The sequence below is a fragment of the Vicugna pacos genome, chromosome 12 (genome assembly GCF_048564905.1).
Source record: "Vicugna pacos chromosome 12, VicPac4, whole genome shotgun sequence".
Classification (NCBI taxonomy): Eukaryota; Metazoa; Chordata; class Mammalia; order Artiodactyla; family Camelidae; genus Vicugna; species Vicugna pacos.
Genome location: NC_132998.1, coordinates 30,264,930 through 30,284,690, shown reverse-complemented (window position 1 = coordinate 30,284,690; position 19,761 = coordinate 30,264,930). Strand labels below are relative to the sequence as shown.

Sequence of the window (19,761 nt, the reverse complement as noted above, 5' to 3'; positions counted from 1 at the left end):
AAAATACAGATATCGGAGACACAACTAGCTATGTAGATGCTGCTGTATCAATATTTCACATGATGACTCATGACACTAGAATGACTTAGGACTCCTGAGAAAGTGTTAAGTAGTTAAGAAGAACCAAAAGATTACGCTTAGCAAGACCTATAGTTTGATGAAGGGCCTTTAAACTGAAATCAAAAGATAAAAAACTTCCTCAATTAAAACTGCAAGACTATAAGAATAATATCATAGGGGAGAAAAACAGAGTGGAAGAACTATCAGGTAATTATTAAGAGAAGAAATAAAAAGAGACTATAAATCCAATAGCCTACAAAAAGTGTCTGTGCATTTATATAGAGCAAACCTGAAATTTTAAATTAAGTATATCTCAGTGGTTGTTTCTACTTAACGGGAAGGAATTCATTAATGGGAACTGGTATTTGAAAGGAATGTCTTACAATGGAAGGCAGAAGATAACTTTGAACCAATACATATACAGATACATGGAAATTCTTGCACATGGGCTACAGGAACCCCTAAGTGAGGCTAAAAGAAGGTAACAGTTGTATTATCAGAAGGAACATACGTTTTGGCCACCTGACCAGATGCTAGCTTAGGTCAAGCTTTCCTAAAACATGTTGCAAACAAACACAAGGATAAGACAGTCACGATGGGTGAGGGACATTACCTATTTATATGTAATGGAAGCTTAACTTTGTTTAAATCTGAGCATTTGATAAATTCCTAAGTTACTCTGTTGAAAATTTTATCCTCCAATAAAATAAGGGAAGCAATGAGGGAAATCGATTTAACTATTTCATACTTAAGTTTAAACAAAAAGCCAAAACTGAACGATGATGCAGAAGTGACAGGAACTCTATTAATGACCATACCAATAAAGACAATCTTGGGCATTGTCAAACATGTAGCTACATCTGTGGTTGGATATTTTGACAGTCACTCATGATATTTTTAGAAAACAGAAGAAATGGTGGATTTATAGATGGCTTAATAACTATAACCCAAAGAATAATGATTGGCAGGTTCATGTCAGTCTTGAGGAAGACTTCTAGTTGATCTATTCTGGGTTTGGTTCTACAAAATATTTAAAATCGGTAACTTGAATAGAAGCACATTTATACATTTCCAGGTGACACAAAGCTGGGAAAGAAGAGTTTATATATATGTAGGATGAAATAGCACATTCAACAAATATTGATTGAGCACCTTTATGGGCAAAGTGTTAAGTAAATACAATCAGCAATCAAGATACAGTTCTTCCTCTCATGATTTCCTTTTCAGCAGGAGAGATAAAAATATTTAGTTATAGAACAAGATACGTGATAAAAATATAAAGTGGTTGGACAGATTAATGAAGGGAGATATTACTTCTGGCTTTATGTGCCAGTGGATTTAGAATCTGAACTTAGTGAAAGTGTTCATAGAAATATGTCAGATGAGTAAAATGTGGACATATAGTGATCAAGAGAAGGGGGATCTAGATACAGAGGTGGAAAAGCATGGAGCTTATATTGAGAAAGTTTTGTGGTTTTGTCTGAAGAATGAAATATAGGACAGGGAGCAGTAGGAAACAAAAGTTGGGTAATAAGATTCTGGGATACAGGTTGGCACAATGAACTAAACGATAAAATTAAATTTAACTTGGATGAACTTATAATTTCAAAGCAAAGATGCTGGTCCCGCTTTCTCTGTGAAAATTATTACCCCTAAACAATAAGGCAAAAAGAAATTGAACACAAACTCTAATTTTAATGACTAAGAGGCATCTACGACCCACAATATATGGAAATTAAAAGCAGATAAAATGACTTAGCACAGCAAAAAAAAAAAAAAAAAAAGGCCAAGTTCATGTGCCCAAAGAGGAGAATACACAAAGAAGCAGTACTTCCAGAACCCTGGAAATGTTTAGGAATTAGAAACACTCGTACTGAAGGCAGAAGGGAGGCAAAGGACTGAAATCAGGGAAACTGGGATAAAAACAGAAATTCTGAGGCAGAATTAAAAACCTGCTCACCAAGCAAAATGATGGGCTAAAGCTAAGTGGTACTGCTATAGAATTAGATAGTTCAAAAAATAAAAAGACAATTCATTATTTCTTAAATGTTTTAAAATAAAAATTATTTGAATGATGTTACAATATAGTGTAAAATATTTTTAAACTGCTCTTAATAAGAAGAAATTTTTTCAAAACACATATGCTCTAGCTTCAAGTCCCAACTCCAGAAACTCTGATTTAGAATGGGAACCAGAAAGTTGTATTTTGATAAAGTTTCTCACTCTGAAAAACACTGAGCTAGTGTAAAAAAGAAATCTATCACCAAATCTATCAAAAATTAAAATGGCCTTGAGAAAAATACAAGCATTTTCATTCATGGGTAAATACTATGTGCCAGGTGTTATGCAAGGAACTCGAAACAGAGCAGCAAACAAAAAATTCCCTACCCTCGTGGAGTTTATATTCTAGTAGGAGGAGACATGCAAACAATATATGCAAAATACATAGCATTTTGCATATAATTGGAAGGTTACATGAAATACAGTAGGGAAGGAGTAAAAGGAACGGGGCCAGAAAGAAGGTAATATTTCAGTAAAGATTTGAAAGAGGTGAGGGAGCAAACCACAAAGAAATTTGGGAAAAGTGTTTCAGGTAAGAGCTGACACAAAGGCCCTGAGATAGGTGACTGTCCATATATTTATTCAAGGAACATCAAAGAGGCCAGTAAAGCTGAAGTAGAGTAAGTGAAGATATGAGATCAGAAAGGTAATGAGGGAGCTCAACTATTTAGGACCTCATGGGCCTGTGAAGGACTTTGGCTTTTACCCCTAGTGAGATGGTAAGCCATGTGATTAGAAGAATGAATACACACACACACACACACACACACACACACACACAAACATGTATGTTTCTGAAAAGCAATGAAGTTTGTCTAAGTAAATAATAATAAAATTAGAAACGTCAAGTGGTATCTGGGAAACTTAGCTGCCTAAATAAATCTACACAATACCTAATATAGTAACTTTAAGTAAGTGTTTAATAAATATTTGTGGAATAAATGGACAGTAGATTTATACTGGAAAGGAAAATGAGAGTTTCTGAAGTTCTTGTAAAATCAGAGGCAATGTATCAACAATATAACAATTATCCTAAGATGTGGTCTTTTATCAAATATTTCAGTATTATAGGTATCAAGTAGATTTTCCTATTTCATATTTTATACAGATTAGGCAAAAAGAAACTAAATAAACAGTCTTTCAGAATCACTCTGAAACTTTACCTCTTTTCTTCGAAAGAGTCAAAGTCCATATTTTATGCTTAGCTTAAGCTTTCCTGGGTTCTAGCTTTAAAAATTCATTTATCATGTTCACACTCAAACCAGCTATACTTATTTTTATGAATTAAAAAAAACTTCATATATTTTATCCCAAAGTCTGTTTTATTTTTCCTTCTAAAGCCTAAAGCCCAGAGTTTTGACTGCCAATGAAGAATTCTGAAAGTGACAAATCCACTTCTGACAGCTAGAAAAAGTGAATGAATGTACTTTTTCCTCCCCATTGTCACCACCGTAGCTTTCAAATGAGCCAATCTACTTTTTCTGGTTGTCAGACAGAATTTGTTTTTAAATTATTTTGGTGATAAATAATGCCAAGAATAGCAAAACTGTTTTTCTTTAATATTAGTACTTCTTTTGCCTGATAATAGAATTTTACAAAAGCATTAATTTTTTGATTAACTGAAAAATGGACAGCTAGCTCCTTCAGTCATTGTAAGAGGACTTTCTATAGGAATGAAAAGAGATTAATTTCTGCTGTCAGAGACAACAGCAAATGTTTTGTTATATTTTTTTGCATCATATCATGTAGTGATTTCTTAGAAAAAATAAAAATTCTGAAGTCATACTAGTAAAAGCATTACCTTACACGGCCAAGAGACTAATGTTCTTTCTTATGAATCACTGACAGGTGAAATTTAGAGAAAACGTACACAAAAAAACCCCACTATTTGTACTACTGTATTGAGAATTAACCTAAAACCATACGATTTACTGTGAATAGTTCACTTTCATTCCTCTAGCTGATATATCCAAGATTTGCAAAGATTACCTTATGTAAAACAAAAAATGTACATAAATACATATTAAACTATGTTAATTTAAAAGGCGAGATCATTTTAACTAGAAAGATTTGACTTCTGCTTACTTTTATCAGAGCAGTAATTACAGAGGAAAGAAGTAAGAAGAGTAGAAAACTTGGTCATTTGGTTTAGCAGTTTTCTCAAACTGAAAAAAAAAGCAATGAAACCTCCAAGATTAAGAATTTTAAATGAGGCTGCTAGACAGAGAAGACAGACCAAATTAGCTTACCACTTGAACCATTTTGAGATATCTGGCATATCTTGGATCCTTGGCTACAGTTAAGATATTTTCTGGTGTTACTTCACTTTCCTGTGGTCCAGAGTCTTGTAAACTGTTCTGCTGTAGAGAGTATTGCGTATAAATCTTCAGACAATTCACAAAAGGGGTCCATCATGTTACTTAAAAGGGATGGTTCTTTTTATAATTCTAAAGCAATCAATATCAGAAAATCATAGTTCTAAATTTAAATTCCAATAATTTAATTATGGGATATATGTTCCCAAATATTTATAAATACTTAAATATGATTCCAGAGGAAGTTATACTTGATATCAATACTATATCGTTCCTTAAAAATGCAAATATAGTCATATCATTAAAAAAATCAGAATTCTGCTTTACTTGTCCCCTGAGTGCTGATATAAAACATGAATTATTGATGGACCTAATATTTTAATAAAATGTTTAATAAAGATAATAAAGATTTGATTTGTCAATTGTTCAACTCTAGCAGACAGTAAATTGATTTTCTAGGTATCTGCATCACCTACACAATTAAATTCTTCATTTATATTTTGAAAAATTTTGTTCTAAGTGGATATGATTATTTCAATGTCTTTAAAGAAAATGCCTGGAGACTATGTGGAAGAGAAGCCCATTTCTCAGATACAATTATCTAGTTTTGTATATTTCAGCTACTGATGAAACTATTAACATTCCCCAGAGTGGTTAAGATTATAAATATTAAATACTTAATACTGGGGAATGGTTTTTCACTTAACACTGGGGAAAGCATTTTAGATAAAAATGCTTCTATAGTATAAGCAGTTCTCATGTGGCATGGCACTGTGTCAACTGAAACTTGTCCATATTGGAACCCTGTCTTCACTTAAGTGCAAAGCAAGGACTGTCTATATATAGTCTTGATTTCTCTTATCAATCTGAACACTCAAGAGTGTTTATTTTGTAAATTCATACTTGTTATCTGTATATTAGCATTCTGAGGAAGTTCCCTAATGAACGAAATAAATTTTATGTCTATATACCTATGCTGAAATGTAGATAAATAAAGAAACATCTTCTAAGGTAGTCATAGTTTTTAGAATATGAATTATACATTAAGAGTTTTCCTCAGATAATTCAAATATAAATTAAACCTGTCATAAACTCTGAAGCAAATGAAGCATTAAAAAATTCTTTAGGTTACTTCTGTTATATGACAGACACTGTTCAGCATCCAAAAGTGAGTAGATACATATATATATATATATATATATATATATGTATCTATAAAATACATAATCACAAAAAGTCCAAAACATTTAATTAAATAAACATTTCAAACAAGACCCAAGTATATTAAAAACAAATTATGGACAATAAACTCATATAATACCACAATGGAGCAAATGATAATTACGTATAAGACCAATGATTTCAAGACTCAGCCTTTAACTTCGGCCTAATAAACAAGTCCTCAACAAGGTTTAATTATATCAGGTCTTACACCTTTGCTATTTGAATGATCCATTTAATCCTCTCTCATATCTCTCAACTGTCCTTCATTTTATTCTCAAAGTAATCTCAATCTGCACAACTGGATGTTCTACTGTGAGTTATGATAATATCTGAGCTATGAAATTAAAGTTGCAGAAAAATCAGAAGGCAATCTTTGGGTCTTTGACTCATACAGAAATTAGAGGTAGCAATGAATGGATGATTTCTTAAAAAAGTATATGATTATGGAAATTCTATGTTAACCAATACTTAAGTATATGTCAAAATATTTTACATAAAATGTACCAATTAATAACAATGTAGAAAAATAAAAGTTGATTTGAATATTAAGAACAGGCTGAACAGTTATTCTATAAACTAATCAATACATCTTTACCACAATGTTTTCTTCTCAGAATTCCCTTACACCCTCCTTCACTCAATAGTTCCTCATACCTTTCATCAGTCAGAGTTCCCTCCCACCCTCCTCAGTTTCTTCTACCTTCCTTTACTCAGAATTCCACCCCACCTCCTTCACTGAGCATTCACTCTCAGCCTCCTCATTCACAGTTCCCTCACAACCTCCTTCACTCAGAGGTCCTCCCACCCTCCTTTACTCAGAGTTCCTCCCACCCTCCTCAGATTTCCCTCCCATCCTTCCTCCCTCCAAGTTCTCTCACACCCTCCTTCAGTCAAAGTTTCCTCCCAGCCTCCTCACTCAGCTTCCTCACATTCTCCTTCAGTTTCCTGACAACCTCCTTCAGTCAGAATTCCCACACATCCTTCTCCTCAGTCAAGAGTTCCCCACACACTCCTGCCACAATTTTTACACTCAGGAAGCCAACATCACTTAATAAATCCTCCAAATGAATTAATACACAATTTTTAAATAAAACTGCCACAATATCAGGTCATGTAGAATACAGATAATTTAGCTGTGATTACTTGTAATCAATTTTTGACACCTTAAATAGTCAAGACCAACACAACTGCGTAAGTTTTAAAATACATACTATAGATGGCATGCATAATAACACCTGGAAAAAGTAATATAAACATTAGACAGATACCATTTAAAAAACTTGAAAAAATATATGTCAGCTAGTATACCAAAGAATGACTACTAGGTAGAATGGAAACATTTTTTTTTCTTTTTTTACATTTTTTAGAAAAAGGATGGTCCATACTTAATTAAAGGAAGCTTTTAAAGTTAAACTCCTCTAAAACATCTGGATTTCTTCTTGTATATTATATATATTCCAGTGGCCAATGGAATTTGTGGTATCAATTAAATGGATGTTACATTTTCTAATAACTAATTGTTAAGTAAAGAGTCATCTAATTCTTTCTCCAAATATATCGTATATCTAAATATAAGGATCCTCCCACAGGACCTTGCACCAAATGTGCTCAAAGTTAAATGAATTCAGCACAGGTGCTGGAGATAGTGTAGTGTGGCAGGTAAGAGCTAGGACTCCTGGTACCAGACTGCCTGAGTTAAAATTCCAGCTCTTACACTTATTGACTTTCAGAAAGTTACTTAACCTCTGTGTACCTCCTTTGACATATCTGTAAAGTAGGACCGATAACAGTATTGACTTCATATGGTGGTTGTGAGAATTAAATGATTTAACTTACAAAAAGCTCTTACTATGCCTCATACACAGTAAGAACTCTTCACATGTTAGGTATTACTATCACAGCCAACACCATCATGATCTAAAAAATATCCTGTGAAATTTACCTCCAGGTACAAATGCAGAATTCCATTTGGATAGGAAGTCTGTCTGCTTGTTCAGTATTACTTGGTAGATCACTATTTCAGTGATTATTTTATTTTGAATTTTAGTATCTCACCGAGGTCACTAGAGGCAACCAGTTCTTAAACAGTGAAGAATTTTTATTTCTTGAAATAAAAAGTAATACAAAATTTAAATTTATGCAGAGCATAAATGAACATTAAGACATAAGAACCAAACATAAAGTGTGGCCCTTACTAGGATGCTGGTTTGAATAAATCAACTCCCCAAACACCCTTTTTAGACAATTGGTATTTCTTATATCAGGATCTCTAAATTCCAAAAGCCACATAGGGATCTTGTTAAAATGCAGATTATGACTCAGTAGGTCTGAGTTGGAACCTGAGATCCTGCATCTCAAACAAGCCCCTAGGCGATGCCCATGCTGTTGGTCCACAGAGCGGACTTTGAGTAACAAGGGGTTAGACACTACCAGGGAATTTATTGTTAATTATATTGTGTATGATAAAGGCACTGTGGTTATACAAAAAATGTCAGAGCTTTTAGAGATGTTCAAGGAATTATATAGGGGTGAAATAACATGATGCCTGGGATTCACTTCAGTAAGTGACAAAAAAGACAGATGAAGCAATTGCAGCAAAATCTTTTATGGTGAATCCAAGTAATAGGCATTTGGGTATTCATTGTACTACTCTATTTTTGTGTACATTTGAAAGTTTTTATAATAGAACATTTAAAAAGTACACTTCCTATAAGATCTTAGAAAAAATTTCCACAGTAAAATTAAAAAAAAATTTATCCTAGATTTTTCCTAGTTCTAAAAAGATCACTTTTCTTTTTTATAGACAAAGAAAATATTAACTTCAGGAAGCCCTTCAAAATAACAAAATGAAAAACTAGTAACTTTTTTTCAAACTTCATTTTCTATCTTTAGGTTTTAAGATGTTTTACATTCAGAGTTTTACATTAAAAAAAATTCTTTCTTCAAACCTGCTGCTTATATCTATCTGGTTCAACTAAGAAGATCTGCTCATGTTTCCTGGAACTTAAATACTTACCTGTGGTTGCTCTGAAGTGGTCACAGAATGTGATTCGTTTGTGATACTACTGACACTTATAGGAGATACTTCAAATGTAACATCATCTAGGCCTGGGATAGATGACAACTGAGAAAAGAAAATTAATGTTGGTATATGAAAATATTAGGTCTTTAAACACTTTAAGTTTCTAGGTGTGTGTATGTTTTAAGCAGCTGTCTTAAGTTTTCAAGCCTAAATAGGTAGGTTTATACAATCTCATCTTTGGTTGAAATTCTCCACGCCATAAACTACTTAAAAGTGAAAGGCATTCACAAATAAATTTTTGAAGAATTTCTCACAAATCTAATTAAGCTTATTACCATTCTTTTCTCAGGAATTATTTTTTTTTAGTATAAGGAATCCTAGTGTAAGGAATGACAGCATGGGCTTTGGAGTCAGATTGCCTAGGTTTAGGTCACAAAATATGTGACCATGTGTAAATCTTCCCAGGCCTCAATTTTCTCATCTGTAAAGTGGGGATGATAAAACTTACCTCACAGAGTTGTTGTAAAAAGATTTTTATTAAACATATTGTTATCCCCAAAAAGCACTCTGTAGCACATTTTAGGTTTGAATAATCTGGGAAATAAAACTCTTGTCACATTTTAAAGTATGATACAGCTTATTTTTTTCTTTAAACATTCATCACTGAATGTACATTTTAATGTATGATACAGCTTATTCTTTGTTTTCTTCTTTCTTTAAACATTCATCACTGAATGTTACTAAAATGTGTTACTTTTCATACACAAAAGATGAGCATATTGTCAGTGGTTAAATATTTCAGGTGGTATTTGCAAGATCCATGCACACTTTCTTTTCTGATTTCATCCTGGTATCAATGGTATACATTTGTCAAATGTTTGGCTAACTTTGGGGATTAACTAACTCTATGGCCATGGAAATAATTAAGGTTAACTTGCCCATATGGTAACTTAACTTGTGACCTTGACACTAACTTAAGAATTTCACAAACATTAAAATAAGACACATATTCCTAATAAAGAATAATGAAAAACCAATGGTAATAAGATCTGAAGCAGCAATATTCATTGAGAACTGTTGACTGATGACAGTATTTAGAACTGTGGCTATGGTCCAAATATTTTCAAGCAGGAATGCCTGCTAAGCGACTATCTTGAACATGTTCAAGGCCAGGTATCCTAAATTCTAAGCTAGAGAAATGCTCTGAGAGAAATATAGTGGCTGAAGTCTACAGGAAGATGCAGAAAGTACAAACTAGACACTCTGATCCTTATGCTAAAAGGTATTAGTTACTCCACTACCTCATAAATATTCAATAAATATTTTTTCACATCATTTTTTTGATAAAAGGACAAAAATATACTAGTGTCTCTATTATTTTATATACAGGAAAAATACACATAACCTGTACACTTTCAAATCAAAACAACCTATTTTTGCTAGCTACTTTTTGTAATTTCTGACATCAAAACTAGTATTCTTCATTAGCATTTAATATATTTAAAAATGGAAAAATAGATATTTTCTCCAAATTTTGCTCTGTAGGCATCTAAAGTTTTATATAATTTTTACTGTTATCAAATGATTACTATTAAGACAATTGTGAACTTTCTATCAAAGGAAGTAAACTATGTAACAGTTCAATCTGTTAATATGTTACATTATGCTCTTGATTATTATAATGAAAGAAATCTCAATCCATGTGTACATTTAAACAGACTCAGTTAATGGTCAATAATGAATATCATTTCCTTTGCAATTATAGTGAATTAAACAAAGAGAAACACTGTGCCACCTAATGGATGCAGGAACTAAACTGAATTCATTTCTAAATGCAATCAAAGTTAAATATGACTGAGAAAGTTGGTATATGTAGAGCAAAATTTATCCTATAAATTATTCAGAAATACAAACCTTAGCATCTAAAATATTCAGAGTTGTTTCAATTTGCTGAATACGAAGAGAAAGGTCTGCCAGCTTCTGGAAAAGAAAGATTAGAAACAAAGGAATAAAATCTGATTAAAACAAACTGTTAACAAGGATAACGAAGGACGGATTTGAAAATAATAATAACTATGGTTTAATATTTGTCACTTTCTAATATATTACTCTCTTATTTACACAAGATTGGGAACTCAAGTATTCTATTATCTTCATTAGCATGCTTCACAGTTATTTTATAAAACTGTATTCACAGATAAGAAAAAGTTGCATTTTCAATATTATCACACTCGTTATCAAAGCAATAATCAATCATTGGGACCAGAATGTAGACTCTGAGGACAGAGTTTTTTTATTCACTGCTATACACTTAATGCTCAAGAACAGTACTTGACACTTAACAGGAGCCTCATAATTATTTATTGATGAATGAAGAAATTCTTCACAGAAAGCAAGAATAAATGTTAGCCCCAAGTAGCCTGGAACAGGATCTGCCTTTATAAATTACTTAAACACATAAGTATATACAATTAGTCCTGAACCCAAACTTTTCAAGGTTGTAAAGTAAAAAAGGATGAAACTGGAAGATGAGTAGTTAATGATGGAAAGAATTAAAACAAAGATACAAAATTAGAAAAAATACTATAAAAGCAAAAGGAATTAACCTACCATCAAAATCCAAGATAAACCAGAACCAAGAGCTTACCATGCTCTAGTTATTCTGTATAATTAAATTAGCTATATATACACACACACACACACTCTTACACAAATAAAAGTAAGAACATTTATTTAAAACTCCCTAATCCTAAACATTATTCAGAGACACAGTCTATGAGCAGTTGGCCAGTTTACTAGTTGGCTGATGTACAGCATTCTGATTGCTTTCTGGGATATTATCAAGACCCTGATTAACTCAAGCAGAAATTTAACACCTCAAGAAATGGTCATTTTGGCCACATTCAGAGGGGGAAAAAACTGAAAAAAACCAGAAAGTAGTTAGTGCTTCTTCATAAGACATTTATTTTTAAGATGAGCATCTTGATATCTACAATGACCTAATTTATAAAGAAAACATTAGAATCTAGTTTTAATGGCACTCAAAGCTAAGTTTAATCTTGAGTTCCAGGATTTGTTCACATAAGGCTTTTATGACAATATAAACACAGGTAAACATAAAGACATCATATGGATAAATTCCTCTCCAAATTACAGGTGTTTTACTGAAAGTCATGGAAATGAAATTTTGGCATATTTAATCAGTCTAAAGAAGCCTAGTAAAACAAACTTATGGTTACCGGGGGTGGGGAAGGGGTTGGGAAGGGATAAACTGGGAATTCAAGATTTGTAGATACTAACTACTATATATAAAATAGATAAACAACAAGTTCATACTGTATAGCACAGGGAACTATATTCAATATCTTGTAACTTATGGTGAAAAAGATTATGAAAACAAATCTATGTATGATGATGTATGACTGAAGCACTGTGCTGAATACCAGAAATTGACACAACATTGTAAGCTGACTATATTTCAATAAAAATACATTAAAAAGAAGAAAAAAGCTTAGTAACTGCAGAAATCCTACAGCAAATTAATCTGTAAAGTGAGTGATAATTTCTAACTTATTTTAAAATGCATAAATTGGTTTTATTAAAATAAGTGAACACAGAAAAATAAAGAGACAAATTAAAAATTAATGTCTGTTTTCATGTATTCATACAAATACTTTTAAGCAATAATCATCATCACTGTAAACATTTGGGCATTTACCTTGCCATGCTAAACTGTATATGCAACATATCATTTGAACTCTCACACCAAGTCTATGAAGTAGGAACTATTATGCCAATTTTAAAGATGAGAAAATTAAGTAAAACAATCTGAACACAAACACTGCAAATCCAGATACTATTTTTGAGGGAATTTCACCTTGTTTACACATTGATCGCCACATCACCCAAATCTGGGTGACAGCTGTGTTTCTTCAGGGGCACTCAATCCACAGGGGGTGATCAGTGTGTTAAAGCATAATGCCACAACAGACTGTGGGTGATGTGTCAATGTAGATTATAACAAACTGACTGTAACAAATGTACCATGTTGGTGGGGGATGTTGATGGTGGGGCAGGTTGTATACATGGGGTGAGAGGGGGTGTCAAGGAATAAACGGGAACACTATACTTTCTGCTCAATTTTGCTGTGAATATAAAATTGCTCTAGAAAATAAAGCTTAGTTAACTAAAAAAAAGTAAAATTCCCAAGCACTACATAAATGTAATTTTTGTTATTCAAAGTTAATAAAGCATCAGTCTACTTCTCACTAAAACTAAGATGCTACTGTGCTAAATACTGGGAATCAAACTTCTAATCAAATTTCCTAAAATAGATGTTTTTTCTGGAATTACTACAACATATGTATTAAAAATTTTTCAGGGTTTGATCATAAATTGTCCTTAAATGGATACTCAAAAATTCACACAGGATAGGGTAAGGATTGAAATACAAGTCTTAGTAAATAAGGGAATAAGGATTAAAATGTTTATTTGGAAAACTACTTGTTGACAAGGAAGATTACAGAGGCTTAGAAGATAAAAAGCTGTAGTTTCTACAGCAGTAATTCTCAATCTTTTTGAATGCAGATTTGTCTGGTATGTCACTCTTTTGCTTTGGAACTCATTTTACCTACCTTTATCTACTATTATCAAAACCTCACCAAAATGAAGTGACCTGGTTTTTTAATAAAACAAGATTATATGAATGATTTATTCATGCAAGGCATGAAAGACATTGATCTAAGACTCAATACATTTTAATTTGTAATAATTTACCTGAATATCCTTGGTATATAGTAACAACTGTAAATTAAGTATAAAGAAATCTGAAACAACTGTAATTTAATTAAAAGAAGATCTGTGCTTTCTATAGGTAAGTCATGTCCTAATACTACTATGATTTTTATTGATCAAATTTAAAGGAAATGCGCAATTAAAGTTAGAGGTGAAAAAAAATCCAATTATAATTTTTTTTCCCATCCAAGTTCACATACCCCAAGTTTAGAACCACTATGCAAATGATTTTCTCAAAATCAGATCAACAGAAGGCTTTTTCTCTTGGCTAGGGAAGATCTTTGTTATGAATAAATTGTATTTTTAAAATTATTCATAGAAGTATTATCCATCTTCTCTAGAGCTGATTTTTGAGAGTCTAAAATATTAAATATGCCACCTGGATTATAAAATTTAATGCTTTAATAAAGGACACAGTACTGTACCACAATTTTGAGTTTTTAAAGTGTATAATTGGTTTCTTTTGTAATCCTACACATTTTATTTCATGCATTTAAAAACATCAACTTTATTTCACTACACTGCCAAAGGATCCATGGCACAATTAAGAACCTCTGCTTTTCAAAGATTATTCAGCATAACAGGTTTTGAGTCTGTTCTCATGTAATCACTGTTGTAAGATATATAAATACAGACTTTTTAGAAAGCCAGTGTCACTTGACAAAATACACCTGACTTCATTTATGGGTTGCGGAAGCTCATTTCTAAGCTGTTTATGTCTTCCACATTTTCCTTCTACAACCCCCAGACCACCATAAAGCAGGTGGTCTCAACCTTGTCTCTACTGACATTTTGGGCTGGATAATTCTTTGTTCTGAGGGGCCACCCTGTGGATGTTTGGCAGAATCTCTGACCTCTACCTCCTAAATGCCACAAAAACTTCAGTTGTGAGAACTAAAAACATCTCTAGACAGTGCCAAACGTCCCCTGGATGAGAACCACTGAAGTGTAGATGACTACAGATATATTATAAATAACATGATCAATAATGGTAACTGTCTCCATTTCTGAAAGTTTCAGCAGAGAGGAAATAGAAAGATAACAGTCCTTTCCACCCATTTAACCGTCCTCTTTATAAGGATTTAAAGCAAATCTGAAATACCCTGATTTGGGAGTACGGGGGAATTTACAAGGTACCAGAAGTTTGGTCAGATAAACCGCAAACTTCCTAATGCATCACTCACCTATTCCAAAGGCATTTCATTTTATTCAAATGAAAGACAAAAGAAGAAACATGAGGTTAACAGTTGAAGGTGGAAACAAAAATACTGCAATATCTAATTCGCATATCCAGTTCTCTAAAAGAGCAGCAGTATTTTAAAATAATGGATCTCCTGGTATATCACTTTGGGTTGATTATGTCCTCAAAGCCAGAAAGGGAAGCAATTGATGGTTTAATAAGCTTCATCCGACAATTAAGGCCAGCAGTTGTAAAAGTTGTAGGAGTAAATAGTTTTAAACAAAACATTATTTGCTTGAAGGTTAAATCTGACAGTGGGCTTAAAAATTGGATGTAAAAGATAAGCACTGAAAATATTTTTTAGGCTATATGAAGATTCTCAGCACTTATGCCTGTAATTAAAGTTTTTTTTTCTGAAAAAAGAAACATTTAAGAACATTTAAAAAATGACTAAAACCCCAGTATTCTAGGCATGTTACAAGTCTGAGTCAAAATAATACATCTAATTGCCCTGTACAGAGTACCTTTAACTTCAAAAATCACAGTAACGTTAAATTTCTGCTCAGTTTTATCTGTGAAATCCATAGAACTTGCACTGTTCCTCTACTTCCCTTTTTAAATTTTCGGTCCCAGTGGACTACCATAAGATTTTTGCTGATTAGGACCAGAATAGAAATGCTTACAGGAGATTTGTGAAGGAAGCAATGACCCTAAGTAACTTTGTAACTTGGGTCTGATTCAACTACTTTCCTTTCTCTGTCTTCTAACTTTTCTCCTACCTTGGTTCAAGTCATTAGAAGAGTTACAAAGTAGCCTGATATCCAGAAAATTTTTAAAAAGATAAGTTTTTCACTTTTCTCTTTATCAGAGAACTCTGAAACCAGTATTACTGATGAAGAGAATCCTAGAAATTTGTTTCAAATTTAATTCTTGTTCGAGTTCAGCTGTGACTGAAGATACAGTTTGGGTTTGGTTCAAACAAGATTATGTGGGGAAAAAAACCCCAAAAAAGCCAAAAAATAAAACCACCAGGTTTTCTTCTTCCTTCAGTTCACTTCTAGTTCAAAAAGTAACGGTTGAGGTTCATTTTTCATTGAGGAAAATGTAGTCACTTTGGTTCTTATTTAAGAGTTTAACTAAACAAGGACCTCAGGTCTAATAGGTACTATTAACAAATTACAACTCATTTCGAAAAACTACGTTGATCTTTACTCAGGAGAAAATGGCACTTTATGTTTGAACACATATATTATATCCTTGGAATTTATCATACCAAAAAAAACATCACATCAAATGGACATAATATAGCAAAGAAGTGAATATGAATCTAAAAACTAAATTTTGGTATTTTTAAAATTTAATTTTATTTGTTTTTTAATTATTATTATTATTTTTTAATTGAAGTACCATCAGTTACAATGTATCAATTTCTGGTGTAAAGCACAATGTCCCAGTCATGTATATACATACATATATTCGTTTTCATATTTTTTTATTACAAGTTATTACAAGATATTGAACATAGTTCCCTGTGCTATACAGCAGAAACTTAAAACAAAAAATCTATTTAGAAACTAAGTTTTGAAGTAGCTATAAAGAAGACACTGCAGTCTCTCACCTGAAAATGATGTAAACATGCCTCTTATTCAGATCAGATGGTGCAATACAACAGAAGACTGAGACATTTGTTTTTTCTAGTTAACAGATCAGAGTTGGAATCCCAGCTCTTTTACTTTCTAGCTGTGTGAGTGTGGGCAAGTCAGAGCAGCTACGGCAGCAATCCATACTATGTACTCATATATATGGTGAGTGAATGAATGAATGACTAAGCAAATGATTTAAATCTCTCTACATCTCAGTTTCTGTATTTCTAAAAAAGAGGTAATTAGACCCCTCTCAAAGGGCTGAGCTGTGGTGATTAAACACGTAAAACAATACAACACCTAGCACAGATTAAACACACAATATTACTTATTGTCATCACATCACAGGCTACAACTGACATAAATATCCAAACAGCTAAAATATGAAATGTAAATAATGAGTTACAGTCAACCATAGATTATCATCCATTAAGGAGAAAAAGGCAATAAGCTACTTTTAAATTTCGTGGATTTTTGGTCAACAAACTATTTCTAGAGTTCAAGAACTAGGGAATAGTGATATAGTCAAAACAGTTGTAGGGGGAGTAGAAAGTGGAACAGAAGGGGAGAAAGAGTGAATCCTGAGGCTTTGATAACGCACAAGCAATCAACAAACAAGAGACAATTATTGTTATACTTGATCTAGTGAAAACTGTCAAGCACTACAAGGGTAAGGGACTATCCCCACTTCAGGGCAGCTCAATCAAGTTGCCTTCATAGATGTGTTTGCCAGCTGTTTTGTTGTTGCTTGCTTTATTTTTTAAACTGGTGATGAGAAGTATGAGGATGGGTATTTGCCCTTCTCTAACAATCCTGGAATAATCTCTCCAGATACTTCTCCACCCTACCTTGGTATAAAATGAGAAGGGCTAAATCCGAGGCGTACTGATTTTTAGTCAGTCTCCTTGCCATTTATAGAGGCAGTAGTACAAGATAAAACCCCTTGAAGCAAGCACCTAGTCTCTGGGCTTGTCAGATACAATATATTACTTGAACCCCCTTACTCTATCAATTATCATATCATATTCCAATTTCTTTTGTCTTGGAAGGCAGAAGAGATTTTTGACAACTAGACAAAAACAACAGAAGGAATCTTATACAAGTGAAAATAGTTTTCCTTATGTAAGTGAAACGTTTCCAATTTTTATTAATAATATATCTAACAAAAAACATATGCTGAGGCTCTACCTTATATTATATATAAGACAGAATGAACTGAATACTATTTAATTGACACAACTGCAAATTATCTAATTTTCCCCCTTTCTCCTTTCTTTTTTTTTTGGAGGGGGGGTTACTTTATTTTGAAGGATTAATCAGGATTTTTATAACAGCTTCTCAACATAACAATAATTCACCTGACAAAAATTGGTATTTACTAGTTAACTTCTCAGGAACTTTTCTACTGTGTTAATCACAATGCATCTAGGATGGAGATACTTCATAGCACAAAAAAGTAGATTGGCTAGGACTGGGAAGTCTCGGGGTATTCTCATGGTATTTCCTGCAGCAGGCCTTGACTTCTTAGTGAAATTCTTTTAATTTCTGATTAAAGCATACCTGAAAGTGTATTTAGCTTTATGGTCACTGAACTTTTGTGAAGTAGAATTTGCAACCTTCCAGAGAAATACTGTTATACCACTGTGGAGATTTACTCTTGTCTACTGACAGAGCACAGTCAATGATTTTAACAATAAAGTGTGTATGTGTAACTTGTTCCTATTACATAATGCCCCTGATGCCTACAATCTTGACTCCTACACCTTTTAGGCAAAGACCATCCCTCTATGAACAGTCTCTATTCAAGGACTTGATTGTAGAGGATACTTAGTCAAATGGGGAACATTAACTTCAGCACTCAGGTAATTCTTGACACCAAAATGGAGCCCTAAGGTTTGACATGATCCTTAACTGGTAAAGAAAACTGAGCAAGAACAACACCTTTTCGTTTCAGACTACTGTTGTTCTATTTCCTTGTTCCTTTTCTCCTTTCTTAAACCCAATTTCAACACATAGTTTCCATTTTCCTCCCCATTCTCTTTTTAGGCTCTTTAAAAGACATGGTTCCCTGGATCTGGTACCTAACCCGTAATTGGGTTACTTAATCCTCACTTTACAAGCCATTTGCAGAAAGTATTTTTATTTCCATAATGATATTTGGTACCAAAGTTATGTTTCTAGGCTACCTCCCCAGTCATCTTTTGGATCAAGCAATGTACAGTAATTTTAATATTAACTGAAACAATATATACTTAAAATGTAAATCTTTAACCAATTTCAAAATAAAAAAATGTTTTTAAATGTGAAATTTTGGAATTCCTTTTTTTCTCTTTAATCACAATAAGCTTCACTGAACTATCTCACAAAGGCTTCTAGAAAATTAATTCAGCAGAGGTGGGCTGCAGGAATGAAGGCAATAAGAATCAAAGAGGATTTAAGGTATGTTAACATAATAACTGACTGACAAGAGGTAATGGTACATGAATACACAGACTGTAATTCTTGTTTACTGCGCTACTCATTAAACCAGTATCACAGGACCTACCTCCTCACAAACAGTAGAAAAGCGGTTGAGAAACTGTACAGTGTGCACCACAAATTGGTTTAGAAATGCCACCGTTCTTTTCTGTTGAATAGCTGGCACCTGTGTTTCGTAAAGATAAACATGATCCGTACAGGAGGAACGTAACCATGCGATCCCCTTCGGGGCGTTTTGCTCTTGTAGTCTGAGTTTATTGGAAGTACTGCGAATAGTCATTAACTTGTTTTCCTAAACTGTGGGGGTGGAGTGTCAAAGTTGGCAGAGGCTGCAAAGTTTGAGAATGGGCTCTGGGTTCACGAGGGAGAAATTTCGAAGGTAAAGGCAACGTACATAAAAACATGAAAAACTTACGGGCCGAACAAAAGAGGCAGAGATCGGAACCGGCCCGTGTTGCCAGCGGTCACCCTTGAGGATAGGTACTTGTGAGCCAGGAAGCGAAGGCTGGGAGAGGCACGCTCCTCCTCCCCCCACCCTCCTCCATAGACAACTCGGGAAAGACCTCTTTTTAGGGTGGGAACTGTGGGACTCTCCCTCCCGAGGCCAGTGGAAAACAGGCCCAGAGCCAGAGTTGGCCAGAGAGAGATAGGGGTCTCCCTGGGAACCTGACGTCCCTTCCCCATCCTCCTCCCAGGACGCCGAAGTTCGACTCCATCTTTTACAAACCTTAGTCAGGTCTATGCCTGACCCCATGAGAGGAAGCCCATCCTCATCCATCTCCTCAGCGGGCGGGGAACCCAAAGCTTACCCACAAACCCCTGCCGGGCCGGCCCGCCCAACCCGGTAACAGCGTCTGACCGCCGGCCCTAGTCCCCGCCTCCCAGGCCTTTCCCGCCGGAAGGAAACGCCTCCGCCCGCCAATCACTCGGCGGCTCACCAAGAGCTCGCCCCCTTCGCACGCATTCTGGGATTGGTAGTTCTAG

General features: G+C 33.9%; 1 protein-coding gene across 5 annotated transcripts in view; it reads right to left on the bottom strand.

Moving 5' to 3' along the window:
- The window catches only part of WASHC3 (WASH complex subunit 3), a 44,166-nt gene that overhangs the window by 23,448 nt on the left and 957 nt on the right, over positions 1-19,761 (bottom strand). Inside the window, exons 1-5 of one of the 5 annotated variants that reach the window (XM_015240591.3) lie at positions 19,505-19,712; positions 18,845-18,943; positions 10,597-10,662; positions 8,677-8,784; positions 4,371-4,478 (exon numbers count right to left, since the gene is read on the bottom strand). In XM_015240591.3, the coding sequence (XP_015096077.1) occupies positions 4,371-4,478; positions 8,677-8,784; positions 10,597-10,662; positions 18,845-18,943; positions 19,505-19,555 (432 nt within the window). In that variant the 5' untranslated portion in view covers positions 19,556-19,712. Of the gene's footprint in view, positions 1-4,370; positions 4,482-8,676; positions 8,785-10,596; positions 10,663-18,844; positions 18,944-19,504; positions 19,713-19,761 lie in introns of those variants that run through there. The other 4 variants (XM_006205904.3, XM_015240589.3, XM_072973165.1 and 1 more) reach the window with 4 other exon arrangements.